The sequence below is a fragment of the Saimiri boliviensis genome, chromosome 15 (assembly GCF_048565385.1).
Source record: "Saimiri boliviensis isolate mSaiBol1 chromosome 15, mSaiBol1.pri, whole genome shotgun sequence".
NCBI classification, from domain to species: Eukaryota; Metazoa; Chordata; class Mammalia; order Primates; family Cebidae; genus Saimiri; species Saimiri boliviensis.
The window spans coordinates 25503724-25526331 of NC_133463.1; the positions used below are offsets into that span (position 1 = coordinate 25503724).

The window sequence follows — 22608 nt, forward strand, 5'->3', positions numbered from 1 at the left end:
CTCTGTGAGCAGGTAGAGAGAGGATGGAATTTTGTATAAATAAGCTATCACTAAGCTGGAGCTCTTATGCAAATTTCTATTCCCTCGCCGCCCCCGACCACTGCTGTATTCATGGATATATCAGCTCTAAGGAAGACTCTGTGTCAGACGGCTCAAGAGTTAAATCCTTCAGACACTTGGGTCATGAGAACTGATTAGCTATGTTTGTTCCTGGAGCTCACTGCTCTCCTACAGACCTGACAGCTTTGGTGTAGTTCCATGTGGACTGCAGGAGGGAGCCTATGTTTATTGCGTTGGGTAAACTAAAGATCCCCTTCAACAATCCTGCCTGAAGCAGTCCCTCGCCCCATTTGAGGGTCTAAACCTCAGGTGACACAGGCCTAGCAGAAGAAAGGGCCCCTGCCCTTCAAAGGGAATGATTTAGGGCCATCTGCGCCCTGGTGTCAGGCAGCAGGACTGAGTTTCTATCCAGTTTACCTGTGTGAGCCCCAACTTTACAAATGTGCTGCTTTTTTTGCAAGGACCCAGCTTTATGTAACATAACCTATTTCCTCCAAGGGCACCCAGCCCTCCCAATACTGGCGGACTTCCCCACGTGGGAATCATTAAAAACAACCCTGGAGTTATTTCCTTATGTTGCTGTTTGTTTATTCTCCAGTCGCGTGTGAGTCAGCCAGATCATGATTTGTGGCGGTTTTGCTTGTGAAATCTTATATAATTATATTCCTATTGTCATGTTGGGTCGAGCAGTTAGACCATATAGTGTTTTCTCATTGCACAACGTTTGCAAATCAATAAGGAGAAAGCCTGAACAATGCGATGACGTTGGCCAGGAACCTGGCCCGAGTCACCCAGAGGCGGCTCTGCAGTTTCGCAGGTACAGCCTATCTGTCCTCTAATTCCACTGCTGGGCAGGGTGACTAGGCTGGGTGGTGGCCTTTCGGATGGGTTTCACGGAGGTGATATTTAAAAGATGAGAGTGAGAGAACGAAAGAACAACAACAGAGCTTCACACAGAAACCAACCACATTTTTACTGCATTTGCTCCACGCTGGATTCCAACATGCTGGCCCGGAGCGTGGCTGGCTGGAAGCAACTCCAACAGATTTTCCCTTCCCCGCCATGTACATTATTTATTTTTGATCCTACTCACTGTCCCAAGTCCAGAGGCAGTTAGGAAAAACACTCTTGATGCAAACCGTGAGTGGCTACAACACATGGATGGGGGTGGGCGCGATTCCCACAACTGGGAGTGGAATCCGGGAAAATGATATATAGGGGCAAGACGCCCCCTTACTTGCTAAGCATATATGGAGCTCAAAACCCACAACTGCTTTGTTTTCAGTTCCTGGAGTATGAAGAAACTACTTGCTCCTAACATTAGTTTGTATTTTTCATCAAATATCTGACGTGATTTAAAACATGTTTGTTTGCATACATCTTTTTGTAGTGCACCTTATAGTTATTCATACTGATATAGGATGAAGATAATAAACATCTGCATAAAAAGAGAAACCATGTGACTCTATATGAAGACAACAACCATCACATTCCACAGCACATCATTGGTTAGTTTTCGAATTGTCAAGCATTATTTAAAATGAGAGAGAGAGAACATAACTGAACACAAGCACCACGACAAAACAATCATAACAACAGAACCAAACCCAACTTCTCTATTATTAATCATGTTAAAATTTTAACTCTGTTTCTAACACTTTTCTTTACTTGTTATTTTAAGCTCCAGTAGCAGGATCAGATTTCTGCTGCCTCTGGGCAAATGAGTTATGATCTGATCTCGAGTTCCAAGGGAAATGCTCAAAGTTTTATTTTTCCCCAGTTGAATAAACAGTACCATGTATATTATCTCTTGTGTTAGAATAGTGTTGTCTTCACATAAGACTCAAATAATGGTATTAGTCATTCATTTCCCTGAACACAGACACCCTCATGCGTGCTGACAGGTTTATAAGGATGCGGTGGCAGCCGCGGGTTCTGGGAGCTGCTAGACGGCCGAGTTTGATTTCTTGCAGTCCTGAGCGATGGAGCCCGGGGCTGCCTGGTTATTGTCCGCTTTCTCTCTCAGATGCTTGGCTTGTCTGAAAGATTAATACATTAACAAGAGCTGAAGGTCTGGGGTTGCACATCTTCAGACATGTTTATTAGCAGATGGCACAGAGGATTCAAAGGTCACCACAAAAGTGACATTTTAAAGTGAAACAACAATATTTATGTTCAGATAGTCTACTGATGAGATCATGTGGAAATGTTTTTGATTAAATTAGCTTATAAATGGTTGCCAATCTATAGACAACTTAACATGCCACGTCTGTTTACCAAATGTTTTCTTCTCACACTCTCACCTTCTAAATATTAATGACCAAATGCTGTTTTATCTTATTAAAAACACTTTTATGGTATGTTCATTTTAACTGTAGGATCAGTGTATCTGGTTTTTACTCCCTGAGTTGACTATTTTTATTTTCTCTTAAATCTAAAGACGTTGTCTCCTGCATGTGTTCTAAGATCCCACCTGCTATTATTACTGCTTTGAAAGAGTTTGAATTCTACTATGTAAATAAAACCCTTTCCCATGTTTTTTTAGTATAAATTGGGTCTCTGGAGAGACCCCAAATTCAGTCTCTTTGATGAAACCTTCCGTTCACATCTCATTAAAACAAAACCATGAGCTGAATTTCAGAAATAATTATGATAGCTGCATTTTTGCCTTTGTAGCCCTTGGAAGCCAAGCTTTGGCGGCAACGTGTGCTGGTGTTTCATTAGACAACAATGTGAAAAAACAAACGCAGCCAAGGGGAGGGGTGCCTCCTCTCACCTTCTTTTTCTTTTCTCTCAGCTTTGGCGGCAACTTAGCAGGAGGAGTGTGAGTGAAAACTTTTACTTCTGAAAACGGCTTAACCAGACGATGCTCTACAGTACGAAGTGAAAACCAATCACTTCATACTGCAGAGTTTTGCAAGTCTCTACAGTCAAGACAACACACAAGTATTTCCAACAAAGGCAGTGAAATGCAGAAACAATGATCAATTAGTAGGTTAAAACTTTCACAGACACATTACGGGAGATATATATGGCCTTTTATAGTGTTTTGCATTTCTTTACATTTAATTGTATTACTGATAATTGTGTAAAAAGTCAAGATATTGTCTTGACTTTTTAAAAACATTATTATCTTTGTCTTTTTTGTACAGTTACAGAATTACAAATGAAAGAATACTGACGGGATTTACTCACTTCTCAAGAGGACCTTTTTCGATATTCATTGTTCCATCTATTGGATCCAAACCTTGTTCAGAAAATTGTTTCAAGGCACTTAAGGCTGCCTAAAAATGATAAAAAGAAAACAAAACATGGAGAGCCATTCGCTGACTTTAATATAATGAACGAGTAACTGTGAAAGAAAGCTGAGATAGAAAGACTCTAGTTTCATTAGTCTAAAAAAACGCTTTTTTTGCATTGTTTGGCAAAAGTACATCAGAAAGGCTGCATTATCAGGCAGCAGTGTATATATATATACACATAGCCAGAACTAGAAGGGCTTTCAGTCTTCTGCCTTATCCCTTCTCCACAATTTTGCAAAATTGTGATTTTTTTCTGCAAACATGGAAACACCTCGTATAAGCTTAAAATACGTCAATGGTGACATTGCGTAATTTCTCACGTTACTGAAACTACAAATTCTTTTCCCTCAGATGTAACATCCAAATTTTCCACCTTGAGTATTCTTTCCAAACTGAGCGAAAGGTATTGTTCCAATTTATAGACATTTAGCCCCAACCAAGCTACAGAATGTCAGGAGAGGAATGGACAGCAGGTCCTCATGCAGATCAAGAGGATGGATGGTACCATGGGATCCTGAGAGGATGAGGGCAGAGAGAAAGTTTGGGCTGGTCATGCCCTGGGGAGGCAGGCCTGCCGGGCAGAGCCTTCGGAGGTGTTGATAGGCTCGGAGTGCGTGGGAAGCTGCAGGGTGTGAACAGGCTGGTGGAGCCTCTCTGGATAGCTGGGAGGCACCAAAAATGCCATGCTGATAAGATCTACATAACTTGTTGACACTCTTGTGCATGTTCCAAACTGTTATTTCTTTGAGGAAGAATTTGGGTCTTCCTCCCCTCCCCCAAGCCCAACACTGCTGAGCAAGATTGGAAGGCTCTGTTGAGTCTGAGATGGGCGTGAGCAGGCACGGCTGCCTTCACATTGGGGCATCCTGCTGGGTCACACTTGGGGCATCTGTGTCTTGTCAGCTGCCTTTGAAAACGAGCTAGTTCTTGGCAGTTTCCCAAACTTTTATCTGCCAAGAGCTCCTTTTGGGTAGCTGACTAAGTGCATGATTTCCTTTAAATTTCTTTATTCAGAATAGATTTTGGAGGGTGATTTTTTTAGTTGATAGACTTGTGAGGTCACAGAAAACTTGGGCAGGTAGTACACAGAGTTCCCATATTCTTCCCTCCCCTAAATACAGTTTCCCCATCATTAACATCTTGCATTGGTATGGTACATTTGTTATAGCTGGTGAACGAATATTGATAGCTTCTCATTAACTGAAGTCCATGTTTTACAATAGGACTCACTCTGTGTAGTATATTCTGTGGGTTTTGACAAATGCCTAATGGCATGTGTCCACCATTAGAGTAGAATACAAAATTGTTCCACAGCCCTACATATCCTCTGTGCCCCACCTGTTCACCTCCCTCAACACGCTGCCAACCCCTGGCAACCACTGATCTTTTTTACCATCACCACAGTTTTGCCATATAGTACCTGGGATTATACAATATGCCACCTTTTCAGATTGACCTTTTCACTTAGCAATGTGCATTTGAAACTTCGCTATGTCTTTTTTTTTTTTTTTTTTTTTTTTTTCTGAGACAGTGTTTCACTCTGTTGCCCAGGCTGGAGTACAATGGTGTGATCTGGGCTCACTGAAACCTCTGCCTTCTGGGTTCAAGTGATTCTACTGCCTCAGCCTCCCAAGTAACTGGGATTACAGGTGGGCACCACCATGCCTGGCTAATTTTTGTATTTTTAGTAAAGATGGGGTTTCACTATGTTGGCCAGACTGGTCTCGAACTGCTGACCCCAGGTGATCCACCTGCCTCGGCCTCCCAAAGTGCTGGGATTACAGGTGTGAGCCACTGCACCCAGCCCCTCTATGTCTTTTTGAGAACATCATGCCTTTTCATACATGAGCTTCATAGCTCCTTTCCCTTTATTGCGGAATAATGTCCCATCCCATGCATGTACCACAATTTGTTTGTCCATTCACTTATTGAAGGACATCTTGATCCTTTCCAGTTTTTGACAACTATGAATAAAGCTGCTATCAGCATCCATCTGTGGGATTTAATGTGTAATATTCATAATACTTTTTTCTTTCTTCTCTCGTTTTTCTATTTTTTTTTAATCACATCTCCTATAATCAAACAAAAGTCGGCATGTGTCCTTTATTTTCCTTTAGATTACTCCTTCCTTTTGAATCTTTAAACCGAGCTTCCTAGTTCAGAGGTGCTAATGTGAATGCCCACACAGGTCTGCAGCCCTGGCCCGAGCATCTCCAAGCAGGGAGGATGCAGTGCTCGGGTCTCGGTAATCATCATAATCTCTTGGGACCAGTAGTGCTGCAGGGAGAAGGTCAGTTATGCCACCCCGCAGCTCCTGATCCTCACCCATGCTCATGCTGGACAACAGCTGGGTGGGTTATGGTGGGAAGTGGGCACTGACTTCAGTGGGGTAGGAGCCGTGTGACCACCTCCCTGGGTACTATTTTAGGTTGAATTGTGCTCTTCTCCCACATTCATATGTTGAAGTCCTAACCTCCAGTATCTCAGAATGTGGCCTTATTTTAAAAGAGGGTTAGTACAGATGTAATTAGTTAAGACGAGGTCATCCTGGAGTAGCGTAGGTCCCTGATCTAATATAACTGGTATCCTTATAAAAAGAGGCAATTGGGACACAGACATACACAGGAAGAACACCACGTGAGGATGATGGCAGGGACTGGAGAGATGCCACAGCAGCCAAGGAATGCCAAAGATTGCCAGCCAAGTACCCAAAGCAAGGAGAGGGGCCTGGAACAGATTCTCCCTCACAGCCCTCAGAAGGAACCAGACCTGCAGCACCTTGATCTTGAACTTCTAGCCTCCAGAACTGTGAGACAATACATTTCTGTTGATGAAGCCGCTCAGTTTATAGTGCTTTGCTACAGCAGCTCCAGCAAATGGCAAAGGGACCTCATAGTTTCTCTCTAAGGATAGCAAAATCTCAGTCTCTCTCTCTCTCTCTCTCTCTCTCTCTCTCTCTCTCTCTCTCTCATGTTTCCCTGTATTATTTTTTGTTCTAAAAAACGGTTTTTTGTTATAGAAAAGTGAGAATATATAGACAAGCAAAAAGAATGTAAAAATATCCACAATCCTGCTCACCATTCACAACTTGTGGTATGTTATCACTTGCTTTTTTTTTTGACAGAGTCCCACTCTGTCACCCAGGCTGGAGTGCAGTGGTGTGATTTTAACTCACTGCAACCTCTGCCTCCTGGATTCAAGCAGTTGGATCAGGGACATAGTCTACCTCTGCCTCCTGAGTAGCTGGGATTACAAGTGTAAGCCCCACACCTGGCTAATTTTGTACATTTAGTAGAGACAGGGTTTTACCATGTTGGCCAGGCTGGTCTTGAACTCCTGGCCTCAAGCAATCCACCCACCTCAGCCTCCCAAAGTGCTGGGATTGCAGGTGTGAGCCTCTGCCCCCAGCCTCCATATTACTTTCTATCCCCTCCCCATGTCTACAAACTTTAGCCTGGATCACATCTTCACACCTTAGGTAATCTGCTCGTTTTTTTCATTGATAAATAATAATTGTACACATTCATGGGGTAGGTAATGATGTTGCAATACACATAATGCATAGTGATCAGATCAGGGCAATTAGCACATCTATCATCTCAAACATTTATCATCTCTTTTTGTGAGGTTCATATAATACCCTCCTTCCAGCTGTTTGGAACTACATATTATTGTTAACTATAGGAATTCTACAGTGGTATAGAGCACTAGAACTTATTCCTCATATCTAGCTATAATTTTATATCCTTTAATAAATTTCTCCCTATCCCTCTCTTCCCCCCGTCCTTCCTAGCCTCTAATATCCTCCGTTCTACTTTTTACTCCTATACAATCAACTTTTTTTTAGCTCCACAAGTGAGCAAGAACAAGTGGTGTGTAACTCTCTGTGCCCGGCTCATTTCACTTAATGTTGCCCAGTTCCATCCACATGGCCAGAAATGACAGAATTTCATTCCTTTTTTTACAGCTGAATAGTATTCAATTGTATACATACAAAATGCTTTTTGCCCACTCATCTATTGTGTGCTCTTTTGTTGAATGTATGCAGTTTCCTGTATCAACAGAAACATTTCAGTAGCATCACTTCTCATGACTGCACAGTACCCTGTCGACTTTATATGCCCCCTGTAGGTTTAACCAGTCCTACTGTTGGACATTTAAGCCAGTTCATATTTTTAAGCTGTGACCAACACGGCACCAAACTTCTATTAGTTAAATCTTTATTTATCATCCCAATATTTTCCTTATGATAAATTCCTAAAAATTGCATTTCTGAGCCAAAGATGATGCCCATTTTTAAAGATTCCTCCCCCCACCCCACCTTTTTTTTTTTGAAACAGAGTTTTGCTCTCATTGCCCAGGCTGAAGTGCAGTGGTGCAATCTTGGCTCACGGCAACCTTCACCTTCCGGGCTCAAGTGATTCTCCTGCCTCAGCCTCTGAGTAGCTGGGATTAAAGGCATGTGCTACCATCCAAGGGCAATTTTGTATTTTTAGTAGAGACAAGGTTTCTCCATGTTGGTCAGACTGGTCTTGAACTCCCGACCTCAGGTGATCCACCTACTTCAGCCTCCCAAAGTGCTGGGATAACAGGTGTGAGCCACCATGCCTGGCCTTAAAGATCTTAATATGAGTTCTTCATCTACTCTTGGAGAGGCTATGCCAGCAGCAGCAGTGGGAGGAGAGTGTTACTCTAGGTGCTGCTGGAATTACCTCTCAGAACCATTTCGTGGCTCAGAGAAGCAAACCAGTTTTGTCATTTTTTTGGTCCCACCTTATTTTAATGTGTTCATCCTGGTTGTTGACCTTCTTCACTAGACTTGGCTTTGTCTAAAGTTTTTCTGTTTTCAAAAATTAAACTCACCCTCAAAAGACTGAGGTTTGGACAGTTCTCCCCACCCTCCCTGCAAGAAAAGAATTCACAGAGGAATTTGACTCTCATGGAGCTTTGATTCAGTGACTCGGAGGTCCTTTCAAGTCCTGAAGTGCCGAGGCAGCTATGCTGAGAGCAGTCCTCGGTGTGCACGTGCCCGCAGGCTGGGCCCATCAACCGGGCCGCTGTCCCACTTCACATATGCGCATGGGATGCTAAAGGCCAGCCTCACTTACTTGTAGGCTCCAAGGACCAATCCATGCCAGACCTTTTCCCAGATATTCCCAGATCACAGAGTGGGCTCCTGAACTTGGAGTCATTTGCATATTCAACAATTTGAACAAATGACCAGCTATTTTGGTCTGATCCATTAATATGTGAATTATTGGCATAAATGCTGTTATTTATCAATTTCTTCATAAATGGACAATTACATTTTTAATTCTGTTATTTTTATAATACACTGATAACTTATTTAACATTTTCTGTGATGAGAACATTTGAAATATACTCTCAGAGCAATATTGAAATGTACAGTATCCATTATTAGCTATATTCACCACATTGTGCAGTAGAGTTCCAAAAAAATCAAACTTATCCTTTTTATCTAACTGAGATTTTGTACCCTTTCACTATCATCTTCCCATTCCACCTGTCCAGCCTCTGTACCTACACTACTCTCTGCTTCTGCAAGTTCAATTGTTTTCTATCCCACATATAAGTGAGAACATGCGGTATTTTTCTGTGTTTGGCTTATTTCACTTAGCATAATGTTCTCCAGTTCTATTCATGTTGTTGCAAATGACATAATTTCCTCCTTTTCAAAAGTTGAATAGTATTCCGTTATGTATATATACCACATTTTCTTTCTCCATTCGTCCGTTTATGGACATTTAGGTTGATTCCACATCTTTGCTGTTGTGAATACTGTTGCAATAAATGTGAGTGTGCAAATAGTTCTTGACATCCAGATTTCAAACTTTTCAGGTAAATACTAACATGTGAGAGTGCTGGATCCCAAATGTACTATGACAGAGGGCTACTGAGAGCCAGGAAATGGAACTTTGCAATGTGATGTCGCTGAATGGGGTTCCTGAGGGCTCTAAGGCTTCTCAGTCCTGTTTTATTCCTAACAAGGACAAGACAACAACTAAAAATGATTTTTTAAATATTTTTAAAAATCATTTGTAGGCTGCTTATAGCCTGGTTTCACTAGGTGCACTGGGAATACTTGGTTCTTAGTGTGACCTGAACACCAGAACCAAAGGACCTACTTCACCCAGACCAGGACCCATGGCACCCGCGCTCTCCCATCTGAAGACAGCTGTGTGTATGAGACGAAGGCCAGGTCTCAGGGAGCAGCTTCAGTGTTTTAGCTCTTGCAAAATCTCCTGGATGACTTTATCAACATGCCAGGCAGGTCCCCCATGTGCTGTCAAAATGATTGTCATCACTCCAAGAATGTCCTATAGTCTGGAATGGCGGCGTGCTCTCTCACTTGACACCATGAACGGATTTTCAAAATTCTTTCGTGCCTGCTCTCCTCCACAGGTATGCTTAAAGGCTTCCAAGGGACAGTCCCTAATCTGCCTGATCAGATAACTCAACCCACATCTCACTGATAACCCTGCATACAATAGCTTATAATCATGAGAGGGATTTCTTTCTAATTGATAAGAGGCAGTGGTGACCGATTTATCTTAACCTGTGTAAACAGCAATAGCTACCATTTGATGAGCATCACTCTGCCCTTGTCATAGGACCAGCCCTTTACCTGCCATGACCTGAGGTGTTATCACAGCCTTGTGAGATAGTTCCTACCCATAAGGAAACAGAGGCTCAAAGAATTCAGTAACCTACTTAAGGTCACTGTGGTAGAGCAAAGATTTGAAACCAACATACATTCTTGCTCAGGTCTCTCTCTCTCTCTCTCTCTCTTTCTCTCTCTCTCTCTCTCTTTTATTTATTTATTTTTTTTTGAGATAGGGTCTCGCTGTATTGCTCAGGCTGGAGTGCAGTGGTATGATCACGGCACGCTGCAGTCTAGACCTCCCAAGCTCAAGCGATTCTCCTACCTCAGCCTCTCAAGTAGCTGGGACTATAGGCAGGCGCCACCATACTTGGCTAATTTTTTTTTTAAATTATTATTTATAGGAGAGACAAAGTCCTGCTATGTCATCCAGGCTGGTCTCAAACTCTCAAGCTCAAGCAACCCTCCCGCCTTGGCTTCCCAAAGAGCTGGGATCACAGGCATGGCTCATGTCTCTTATTTCTTCCAATTTTAAAACTGCTCACATTCAGCATACCCGATTTCAGCAGAGCTTCTTTTAATATTAATATTTCAAAAATACTCTTATTACCTCTTCCATGCTCATTCTATTAATTGTTTCTCATCAATAATTACTTGAGGTAAGCTCAGAAAGTTATCTCCATTTTCTAGAAAAGGATTGCTTTGTGGGGAGCACACGGTTTCCCGTCGGCAGTCCGCCCCCAGCCCTGGGTTGGCTTCCGAGGCTTCGCTCAGCACCTCTGTAACACTTGCAATTTTGGCTAAAACTAAATGACTGGAGTAATTATTTTGTCACTTGGGTTTTATTACCCAGTGGCCACAAACAAGACTACTGGATTCTTCCTTTCTTCACATTCTGAGGGTCTTGTTCGCTCTACTTGTCTCCCTTCTCCATTTTTCTGAAAAGACTTTCATTTCTTACCTTCCTTTCATTTCTTACCTTCTTACCTTCTTACCAGAAGAAAGGCTTCTGGCAGGAGGGAGAAGCCTCAGGGTTTTGCTGGGCGCGTGACATGTAGGACGCTGCAGTGAGAAGAGGCACTGGGATTGCAAAGGTGAAGCAAACAAAAGTCAAGGGTGAAGGTTTAACTGTGATGTACAGATAGCGACAAGCTCAATACCTTCAGGAAAACAGTGGGCAGGGCTGCCCAAGTACCCCTCTCGCAGGTACGGGCAAAACCCTTCAGAGCGACTGCCTCTGCTCTTTTCGCCATGAGCTCGAGGAATCAGGGCTCTCCTCTCACACTTCATCACCCCCTATTTTCCCAGAAATGACACTTTACAGATTAAAGAATGGCATGGAAAGAGATGAGTTTGCTTCTCTTTCTACAGGAAAACGTCCACAATAGGATCACGTCAGTACCTGTAAGAGCCACACTACCTTTAGCAAGACACAAGTATATACTGAAGTCGGCAAGCAGAATGAGCTTTTGCTACCAGATCGATGATTTCAAATAACATATAACGCAGTGGCTTTGTGAACAAACACTAAAATTTAACAGTTCACAAAAATGTTTTACTACACATCTCCAAACCTGTCCAGAAGATGGTAAAATTAACAGCCTCATGTTTAAACTAGAGGCCAGTTGCTTTAAAATTCAAAAAATTATAAATATGCTATATAATGTTAAAAGACACTTTGGAGTGAGAGAAAAATCAAATAACCTTCATTTTGGAAGACCTACTTGAAGCCTAATTAAGAAGCAAGCTCTAAACTTTATATTTACTGAGAGGGTAAATTGATAACAAGGTGTTCAAATCCTACGGTCTGCAGTTCACTTTCAACACAGACAATTTGCTGTGTAATAAATGTAAAGTAATCTTGGGGAGTTGTGGGCAGGAGGCAAATCCGGGTTTTTTAATGAGGAACATCCTGAAGGATGCTTAAATCCAAGCTGCTGTAACTTCCCACATGTTGATTAGAGAATTTCAAAGATACACTAACATAGTATCCAGAATGCCCCATAAGTCTTTGGCCATAAACAGACAACTAAATGATTTCATTTCCAAGCTCAGAAGATATTTTCCTGGCAAATCAAAACAAATACATTTAGCATCTACTTGTATGCTACCGCAGCCCACTAACTGGAATCTTAAACCTAGCTTTATGACAATATGTTCTAGGATTTTGAAAAAAGAAAGAAAAGGTACATCTGAAGCAATAAATGTAGCTTCATTTGAAAGGAAAAAATTAAACAAGTTTTTTAGAGAAGTGGATGACATTTCCTTTCTTTATTTCTGTCTTTTCAGGTAAACACATATTCATTTGCATGTGATTGTGCGTGCGTGTGTGTGTGTGTCCCTTAGAGAAAAGCATCTGTATAGATACACAGAAATATTTTTGTCCCCAAAGGATTTTACAACTGTTTTGTGAGTAAAGCCCCACAGATTCTAGAACAGATGTTACTACCTTTTCATGTATCGCTTGTTTTGCACGTAGTTACAGCAATGCCAGAAACATGATGCCAATAAGACACTTTCCATGCCTATTTGTTGACCTTCCTCTGCGCTCACATGCACGTGCACGTGTGTGTGTGTGTGCCCATAGAATGGAGGTGAGTCCAGTCATTTTTGTAATTTCTTACTTTCCTCTTGTCAATTAGCAATTTGCAAACAGTGTTGAAACCAGCCCTGCTTCCTTCTTCAGAATGAAACAGTTTGTAACCACAATGTAGCAGCATTCGGCCATTCTCCGAAAGATAGCAGCAGGCTTCATTAGCAAAATGTGGGTATTAACTTATCCCCTGTGACTTGTAGTTCTTTGTGGCCTCTGTGAGCATTGATGCCCAGCGCATCTTTTTATTTTTCCTTTTTTCATTTCAGACTTCCCCCACCAACATCATAGTCTGGTTCCCAGAAATAGACTAAGTAGTTCCCATTAAAGTCAATGGTAACCAAACATGTCTAAATGTGGCTTTCATTTTTTAAGTGTTCAAAGTCTTGGTTTGTTTGGCCTTTTCTCCGTGAAGAGCTTGTTTATGTTGAGCTCTTCCTGGGAGATGATCTAACTACTAGATTCATCTCAGAATGCACACAGTAGTCATATATGCAGTTAATTAAATCCGTCTCCTTTCACAAGGAAATGAGAAGTTTCAGATGTAAATGTCTTCATGTGCAGTTGAGTGTTATCCTAATTTCTCATCTCAACAATCTCTGATACTGATTCTATATTAAATCATCAAAATAACTGAAAAACCAGGAGGTTCTTCAATAAGCTTGAAAGTTTATTGCCCAAAGTATATGAATATTAATGTCGCTAAGTCACCCTTTTCTTTCTTTGAAAGGTTGGTAATTAAATACCACGTACCATGTCTCTTTTTATATAAAATAAGAGAAACCAAAAAGAGACTTGTATATTTCTAAACGTATCACATTACGACCGGTTCTTCATTCTATTACATTTCAGATGAATCAACGATATGACCATTTTTATTTAAAAAAAGATCATATCGTTGATTCATCTGAAATGTAATAGATGAATTTTAACCCATTTGCTTCCCCGTTTTTGAAAAATTTTATTATAGCCTGCACTTTTTATTTATGCTTCCACAATCCTATCAATTCAGATAATTTCCATAAAATTGGTACTTTCTACTTGTCTATTTCTAAAACTTACTCTTAGAACAAAGGAGCATCTGCCTGCTAAAGTGATGGTTACTCATGAAAAAAATAGAGGAGTAGGTGGTCGGAGAGACATGCAGATTTTAGACAGTTGCCTCAGACAAAGAACAGGTGTTTTAGCTCTAGAATTTGAGGAATTCACTTAAAATCAAGCACTTAAATCACAGACTTAGCCACTGCCTTTATTTCTGCAGTCAGGCCCTTAGAAGGGGAACAGCATAGCTGCTAGCCTTGACAACGCAGAGTGGAACTGACAGCAGGAGTAACTGCACAGAATGTGTTCTGTGCTCAGAACAACGTTCAGTGCAGCATCCTCGCTACTAGGTCTTCCTCTAACCAGGCTCTTTCTGTTTTCTGAATATTATTCCTTTTCAAATTCTGTTTTTTTTTTGTCCTTTACTTATTATTATTATTTTTTTTAGACAGAGTCTGGCTCTGTCTCCCAGGCTGGAAGTGCAGTGGCACGATGTCGGCTCACTGTAACCTCTGCCTCCCGGGTTCAAGCGATTCTTGTGCCTCGGCCTCCCAAGTAGCTGGCATTACAGGCCTGCATCACCATGCCTGGGTAATTTTTGTGTTTCTGGTAGAAACGTGGTTTCTCCATGTTGGCCATGCTGGTCTCGAACTCCTGGGCTCAAGCAATCCATCTGCCTCAGTCTCCCAAAGTGCTGGGATTACAGGTGTGAGCCACTGTGCCTGGCCTATTTAATTATTTTTGATTCAACATAAGTTCCCTTTGTCACGGGGCTTATTAAAACAGAGCTATGGGTATATCCGTCTGCTGCCGAGGTACATGGCCACACAGCAGGCTCGTCTGTGTGGTGGGCAGCATTGCAGCCCCTAGATGCCTACATCCTAATCCTCGGAACCTGTGAACACATTACCTCCCATTGCAAAAGGAACTCTGCACATGAGATGAAAGTATGAACGCTGAGGTAGGAAGGTTAGCCTGGGTTCTCCAGGAGTCCACTTCAAATGACACAAGTCCTTTAAATCAGAGAACATTTCCTGGCTGTGGTCAGAAAGAAAGAAGTGGCTAGGGACAAAAAGTCCAAGAAAGGCAATGTTGCTGGTTTTGAAGATGGAGGAAGGGGGCTTCCAGCTTCAAGAGGTCACCCACATTCCTTGTGCTGAGTTAAGGAATGTGAGTGGCCTCTAGAAGCTGAAAAAGGGAAGGAGGTGGATTCTCCCCTAGAACCTCCAAAAACGCACTGCTGACGCTGAGACACTTGTCTGACATCTGTCCTACAGAAATCCAAGATCATACAACTGTGTTGTTTTAAGCCATGAGGTCTGTCGAAATTTGTTAAGGCAGCAAGAGAAAATGAATAGACTCTCGCTGTCACCTGAACAAGAAAGGGAGAGTGCTTGGCATGTGGAATCTGTTACATCTGGATTAAAACTCCACCTCCACTGCAGACCAACTGTGTGTCCTTAGGTAAGTCATTTTATCTCTCTGACCCTCTTTTTCATCATTTGTAAGTTGAAGACTACATGAATACAACAGATTATTTCAGAGGTCAATGCCTTGACCCTCGTGGTGTTTAATAAATGAAGGCTTTCATTACACAACTTTCTCTCTTTTGCTCTTTCTTGAGTCCAACATCCAGTCATGAAATTCTTTACACTCCCTTTCTCAGTCCATGTTAATTTAAGTTCAATTTCCTTTGTATTTTTCTTCATTCCTTCAGCCTGTTGCTCTCTCACTGGTCTTCCTAAGAGAAAATTATCATTAAGTCACTATCTCAATCAAAAGCCATTAGTAACTCCCCGCCTTAGACACATTCCATATCTTTGGCCCAGCGTTCAAGGACCCCATTGGCTGGCCCCATTCCATCCCACAGCCTCATGAGTGTCAGTCCATTTCCCAGAGTGTGACACCCCCAACCCAGGAGACCAGTCCCCAGCCTCAGGAACACCTGGCAGATGTCAGCGTTATCCACAAGCTCCCTGGCCAGCTAGTGTGGAGATGCCCCGTGACCTTCTGCCCTGCTGAGGTTGGTCTGCCCACTGTCTCCACACCTTTGCCCCTGAAGTCTTTTCTGCTTCTCCACGTGGATGCCCCTAATTCCCAGCCTGTCTCCCTTTGGGTTCCTAAAAATGCTTGCCATTTGCCTCTCTAAACTGTGAATCGCCTTTGATGTGTTTACGTCTTATCTCCCAGGTAGCTGGTCAACCCTTGGCTGGTAGGCTCACTTCCCTCTTTCAAATCTCCACAGGGTATCTACAGAACATCCTCAAAAAAATATTCCTCAGCTGACAACCATCCACTTCTATCTGAAGTTCCCCCAGGCAGACAGGTGCTTGCAGACAGGGGTCTTATTCTGTTCTCTCTGTGCTCAGAGCCAGCATCTTGCCCTGGTTGGCTTTCCTCTTGGCAGGGCATGCTCCACATGTCTCTCCACCTCTAACACACCCATTCACCCCACCCTTGGGCTCTGTGGCCAAAATGCAGTCCCAGGAAGCAGGACTGAGTTGTATCTATCTGTCCAAGAAAAATGCAGGAGCCCCATAATTTACCTCCAAAGAATATGGATAATAGTTACTGTTTGTTTGAGACGTTAGTCATTTGAGGTGTCAATCATCCATCATCTTTGAGGTCTGAAACAAGTACTTTGCTCTCTCCAGACCAGTCTGGGGTCTGCAAAGGAGAGGCCTGGGAAACTTTATCTGGGAAGACTCCACAATTGGGGTTTTGCCCAAGACCTTGGTGGTGGCATATCCTGAACCAGAGGGACCTGAGGGGAGCACCTCTTGCCTGAGAAGAGCCTGGCTCTGTAGGGCAATCATGGCTGACTTCTGCCTCCACCCCTCACCCCTCACTGCTCGGAAGGTCCCTTTGACATTTCTTGGTCCTCTGATATTCAACTCCAACAAAACGTGAAGCATTCCTGCTGAACATGGGCACAGACGGCTCTACTTAGAAATTTCATTTTGGTTTGAGTAAGTAATTGATAAAACCTTACATCACGGTCATTTCATCATTTTTGCTGCATTTAATGTACTCTTAGAGTGCATGTGGGAACATTGGGGAGAGGGGGTGATGGTCAAACAAGATAACCTTCCAAGTTCTGTTTAACTATGAATATTGGTTTTATTGAAATAGAGGTCCTGGCATAAAAGATGGTAAAGGCAGGTGACTCACTGGTCCTCTCAGTGGGTGAGGGACGCAGCAAGCCTGATGTTTTTCTTGGGACATCTGGTGGCCATCCTAGTGGTAGGAAGACAGCAAAGATGGAGCCAGAACAGACCGCTCTATTCCAAATGTATCTCCTTAACCTCTTACATCTGATTTTACACATATTTTTCTATTTATATTTTTCGACTTTTAAAAATAAAAGTTCTAAATATTTGCAAAAGTACAAAGGATAATAACACACTGAAGCTCCCTCATCCATCATCCACATGAATTATCAATATTTTGCCAATTTTTTGTGTGTGTGTGACAGAGTTTCACTCTTGTCGCCTAGGCTGGAGTGCAATGACACGACCTGAGCTGACTGCAACCTCAGCCTCCCAGGTTCAAGCAATTCTCCCACCTCAGCTGGGATTACAGGCACACGCCACCATGCCCGGCTAATTTTTTGTGTTTTCAGTAGAGACGGGGTTTCACCATGTTGGCCAGGCTGGTCTTGAACCCCTGACCTCAGGTGATCCACCTGCCTTGGCCTCCCAAAGTGCTGGGATTACAGGCCTGAGCCACCACACCTGACCTATTTTGCCAATCTTGTTTCAGGTGTCTCACTCCGTATTTTTCCTGTAATATTCCAAATCGAATATCAGATAATGATACATGCCATTAACAAACCTAATAATATCAACTCTAAATCCTTTATATCATCTAAATACCCACATGAACATTTCTCTGATAGTCTCAACAGTGTCCTTTAAAGTCAGTTTTTGAATCTACATCCTGACAGTTCACACACTGTGTTTGACTGATTGATCCTTTAAGATCTAGGAGTCCTGTGGTGGGCAGGATAATGGCCCCCAAAGATGCCCATGTCCTAATCCATGTTACCTGTGATACGTTACTTCACCTGGCAAGGGGCTTTTGTGGAGCTGAGTTAGGGTAAGGAGCTGGAGACAGGACAAGCAGCCAGGACTACCCAGGTGGGCCCAATTTAATCACACTCATGCTTAAAATTAAAGAACCTTTCCCGGCTGAAGGCAGAGATGAGGACGTGCTGATGGGAGAAGGGTGTGAGGGATATGTCATTACTGGCTGTGAACACGGAGGAAGGGGCCATGAACACAGGAATGCAGCAGCCACTAGAAGCTGGAAAGGCAAGGAAACAGCTTCTCCCCTAGAGCCTCCAGAAAGGAACTCAGCCCTGTGGACACCTCAATAGCTGCAGCGAGTCCATGGGATTTCAGACCTGTAGACCTGCAAGATCACACGCTGGTGTTGGTTTAAACCACCACATTTGTGGCAATTTGTTACCACAGCCATGGAATATGAATATACAGCTTTTAAAGAGGGACTGAAAGTCACACTGAGGTGTAAGGTTGGCGTTGGGCCCAGGGAAAGGGGAGAGTCTGGTCGAGATGCCTGGGGATGGGAGGCTGGGCCTGAGAAGAGAGGCCGAGGTACCAGGGGGTCCTTGGTTGCCTCTGCCCATTCCCCACGGGCCAGTCAGGCAAGAAGAGAAGAGCTCGCTCTGCTCCTGCAGAAGGGATCAGGCTGCCTGCCCGCTACACCCTTCGGCAGCCTCCCCTGCACTTGCAAGGTAATCACACCTCTTCCCAGGGCCTACACACCACGCCCTCTTCACTGCTCTGCCCTGTGCTGGGCTCTTTTCTGTTCTTCTTCTGGGACAATCTCCTTTCTGCCTCAGGGATTCCGGCTGGCTGGTCCCTCCGGCCATCCCTTCTCCACCAGCTACTCATCAGCTCTAGGTCTTAGGCTCAAGGGAGGCCTCCCCCGACCACTCCATCTAGAGTGTTGCCCCCCAAAAAAATCACAGCACTATGCCTATGGCACTTGTCTCAGTCTGTCATTATTTCCTTGAGGGAGGGGCCTGGCCTCTCTGACTCACCACTGGGTATGGCCACACATTCAACAAATACCCATGGAGAACCAGGCACCATGCTAGGCGCTAACAGACAGTCACCACCTTTCCATGGCATGCATCACAGCAGGGAGACAGGCAGGACAGCAATGGCTGTGGAACCAAATGGCTGCGAGGAAAGGACATACAGCAATGGCACCAAGAGGTGCCCCAGAGAGGCAGCATTTGGGGTAAGCCACAGGGAGCTGGGGTGCAAAGCCACTCGAGGGTGAGTGGGAATCAAGGGCACCGTGAGTGTCCCAGGCAATTTCAAAGTGATGGTGTAGAAAAGGGCAGTGCCTTATTCTGGGGAAGGCTGGGCCATGTCCAAGGAGTGGAAGCTGCAGGGAAATGGATTTAGGCTTAAAACAGGAAGGAGCCTGGTGTCCCGCAAGGGCATGCTAGATGCTAAGACTGGGTGACACCCACTGCGTTGGGCCAAATGTCAGGTGGGAGGCAGGTGGCTGTGCAGGCCTCTCATCTTTCAGGCTCCCTGATACTCAGGCCTGCTCACGGGGACAAGGCCACACAGGTAAACGGCACCAGCAAATTTGCAACGTGAGAAGGGGTATTGGAGACATGGCGTTTAGAACTACCTAACGTGCGGCGAGCGTGGTTTGCTGGTGAAAGCTGTCTTCCCACTGTTAGGAGGACCCATTCGTACCTGAACTTCACCACTAGTCATGTAAGAAAGCCTCTATACCTGGTTCCTCAACATCTCCATTTAGAAGACTGCATCAGCAAAACCATCCTACCATGGGGATTAACTGACGGATGTGTCCGGACTTCCTGGGAGGGTTCTCCATGGACAGTACTGTGACTGACTCTTGGTGCGGGGAGAATCCCTAAATGTAGCATCTGTTGACACCCCCACCCTGGCTGAGGTGCAGTTGGGAAGACGTGTGCTCAGCTGGCACCGTGAGCTGGCAGGAGCTGCGCCAGCACCCCTATTACATGCAAAAGTCAAGCACTATCTTCAGTTCCCTGAAGATAGTGATTAAGAAGCTGATTAAGAAGCTGAAATTTGGCTGGGCATGGTGGCTCACCCCTGTATACCAGCACAGGAAGGCTGAGGCGGGTGGATCATTTGCGGTCAGGAGTTCGAGACCAGCCTGGCCTGCATGGTGAAACTCCATCTCTACTGAAAAATACAAAAATTAGCTTCGCATGGTGGCGGACGCCTGTAATCCCAGCTACTCAAGAGCGTGAGGCAGGAGAATCGCTTGAACCCACCAGGTGGAGGCTGCAGTGACAGGAGTGGGAAAGAGGCTGAGATTTTCAGCTGAACAAACTTGGGCTCAATAGCAGCTCCACCTCTTACCAGTCATACGACCTTGAGCAAGTACAAATCCTCATTAGTAAACAGGAAAGTATCTTCTGCTGATGAAACATTCACCCTGTTCTAAGGACTTGCCATCTCCTAACTCACTTCATCTTCACAGTAACCAAAAGTTGGTTTGACTCTCATTTGCAGTTAAAGACAAAGAGACTGAGACATAGAGGAAGTTGTTTGTGCAAGCCCCTATGGCAGGCATCCCCAAACTACGGCCCGCGGGCCGCATGCAGCCCCCTGAGGCCATTTATCCGGCCCCCCGCCGCACTTCAGGAAGGGGCACCTCTTTCATTGGTGGTCAGTGAGAGGAGCACAGTATGTGGTGGCCCTCCAACGGTCTGAGGGACAGTGAACTGGCCCCCTGTGTAAAAAGTTTGGGGATGCCTGCCCTATGGCTTGCTCCTGATAGATCTGGAGTGTGGACTCAGGCGGCCTGGTTCTGGAGCTGAATTCTGAATGACCTATATCATCCCACCTCAGTCCAGGAAGAGAGTGTGTCACCTGAGTGCTCAAGATACAGCGCAAGTCCTGGAGCCTCTTAATAGCAAAGGCCAGGGTGCAGGACCTGAGAGGGTGTTAATCAGCTCGGCTTCCATTTTTTCCTTAATATTGGGAGACTAGATTTTGCTTGACTTCTGGGACCCGCTGCCATCTTGCTTTTCCTCCTACTTTGGCTCTCAGCCTCCTGTGTAGCTGGCTTTTCCTTCTTGACTTTTCAAGCCCATCCTTGGATCTCTTCTCTATCAATATTCTCTCCGTAGATGATTTCACTGAGACCAATGGCTTAAATCCCTTATAAATACTGATGGCCCCAAGTTCCTATCTTCAGCCTGGCCTCCTGTCCTAGAGGTCACATGTCCAACTGCCTAGTGGATTTCTCCACTTAGGTGTCTAATAAGCATTTCAAAATTGCCCGAAGTGAAACTTGATTACCAATCCCAAACCACTTTTCCTCGAGGAAATGGTGTCCCCGTTCCACCAGTGGCTCAGGCAAAAACCCTAGCAGTCAGCCTCACTTGCTTCCATTCTCTCTCATCTCCTACATCAAACCCATTAGCAAGTTCTACTGGTCCTTTTTTGAAATGCACTCATAGTCTACTCACCACCAGCTCTGCTATGGCTCTAGCCCAAGCCACTGTCATCTCTCTCGGAGACCCAAGCTGTACTTTCCCAAATTGCACCCCTGTGTCCATCCCTACTCACCCAAAGCTAACCCTTTGCATATATCCAGAGTGATGTTTTTGAAATGTAAATAAGAACTGGTCGCTGGCCTATTCAAATCCTCCAAGAGCCTTTCATTTCTCTTACAACAAAAGCCAGACTCCTGACTACAGCCCCAAAGCCTTATATGATCCTGCTCCACTTGCAGCTCCAGGATCATCACCTGCGATGTGCTCCCAGCCCACAGATCATCAGCTACGATGTGCTCCCAGCCCCAGGATCTCCAGCGCATCAGCCTCTTGGCTCTTCTTAGAACTCCCTGAGTTCACTCTGGTCTCAAGGACTTTCCTGTGATTTTCCTCTCAGTTCACATGACTTGCTCTCTCACTTCATGCAGGTCTCTTCTAGTGACCCCTGGATCTAAAGGAGTCAAACCACCCCGCTCATACCTTTATATTCTCATAGGTCCTCACACTGCCTCACTTTTAGCAAAATTAAAATTTTATTGCTTCCTAAAATTCTATGATATATTTAACCATTTACTTGTTTAGTATCTGTGTCTCTCATTAGCAAGGAAGTTCTGTCAGGCGTGGTGGCTCACGCCTGTAATCCTAGCACTTTTGCGGGCGGATCACCTGAGGTCAGGAGTTCAAGACCAGCCTGAGCAACATGACAAAACCCTGTCTCTACTAAAAATATAAAAATTAGCCGGGCTTGGTGGTGTGTGCCTGTAATCCCAGCTACTCGGGAGGCTGAGGCAGGAGAATTGCTTGAACCCGGGAGGCAGAGGCTGCAGTGAGCCAAGATCATGTCACTGCACTCCATCCTGGGCAACAGAGCAAAACTTGGTCTCAAAAAAAAAGAAAGAAAGAAAAAGAAAATAAGTTCCATGAGGGCAGAAATGTTCTGCTTTATTCATTGCTGTATGTTAATTGTAGATCCTCCATACTTATTGGCTGAATGACTGGGAGAACGAAGGAGTGGTTAAAAATAGTACCCATGTGCAAGAATATCTAGCCACCTCAAAGCCACCTCTTACAAACAGTTTCAGTAATTTTCAGAAGTTTCCTGTGGAAATTAGGGAGCAGATTATGTACCCTGTTTATTGAAACCCAGAACTAATGATTCGCTTGATGTTTAAAGACAAATCAGTCTGGAGTAAGTAGCTGCTGCATGTTGGTTGGCCTTTCAAATGAAGTAAGGTAAGTGTTATATGTCTCTAAAGTGTTTTAAATATGTCAATTATATTGTCACAACTTTGGAAGAAACTTTATTGGGACTTTAATATTTTTTTCTAGTAAGTTTTTTTTTTAACTAACACAAATGCAAAGTCACTCTCAAGTTCAAGAAGTAAACTATATCTTCTTTTAGCTACAACCGAAAGGAAAGCACATCACTAGTAATATCACACTTGACTTG

General features: G+C 44.0%; 1 protein-coding gene across 10 annotated transcripts in view; it reads right to left on the bottom strand.

The window, feature by feature from the left end:
* Positions 1-636: 636 nt before the first annotated feature.
* Positions 637-22608, bottom strand: part of STAU2 (staufen double-stranded RNA binding protein 2) — a 327272-nt gene continuing 305300 nt past the window's right edge. For 5 of the 10 annotated variants that reach the window (XM_074386791.1, XM_039464484.2, XM_010330450.2 and 2 more), the window contains 2 exons: positions 3256-3344; positions 637-2099 (listed from right to left, as the gene is read on the bottom strand). In XM_074386791.1, the coding sequence (XP_074242892.1) occupies positions 2006-2099; positions 3256-3344 (183 nt within the window). In that variant the 3' untranslated portion in view covers positions 637-2005. The remainder of the gene's footprint in view (positions 2100-3255; positions 3345-22608) is intronic. The other 5 variants (XM_039464483.2, XM_074386785.1, XM_074386784.1 and 2 more) reach the window with 3 other exon arrangements.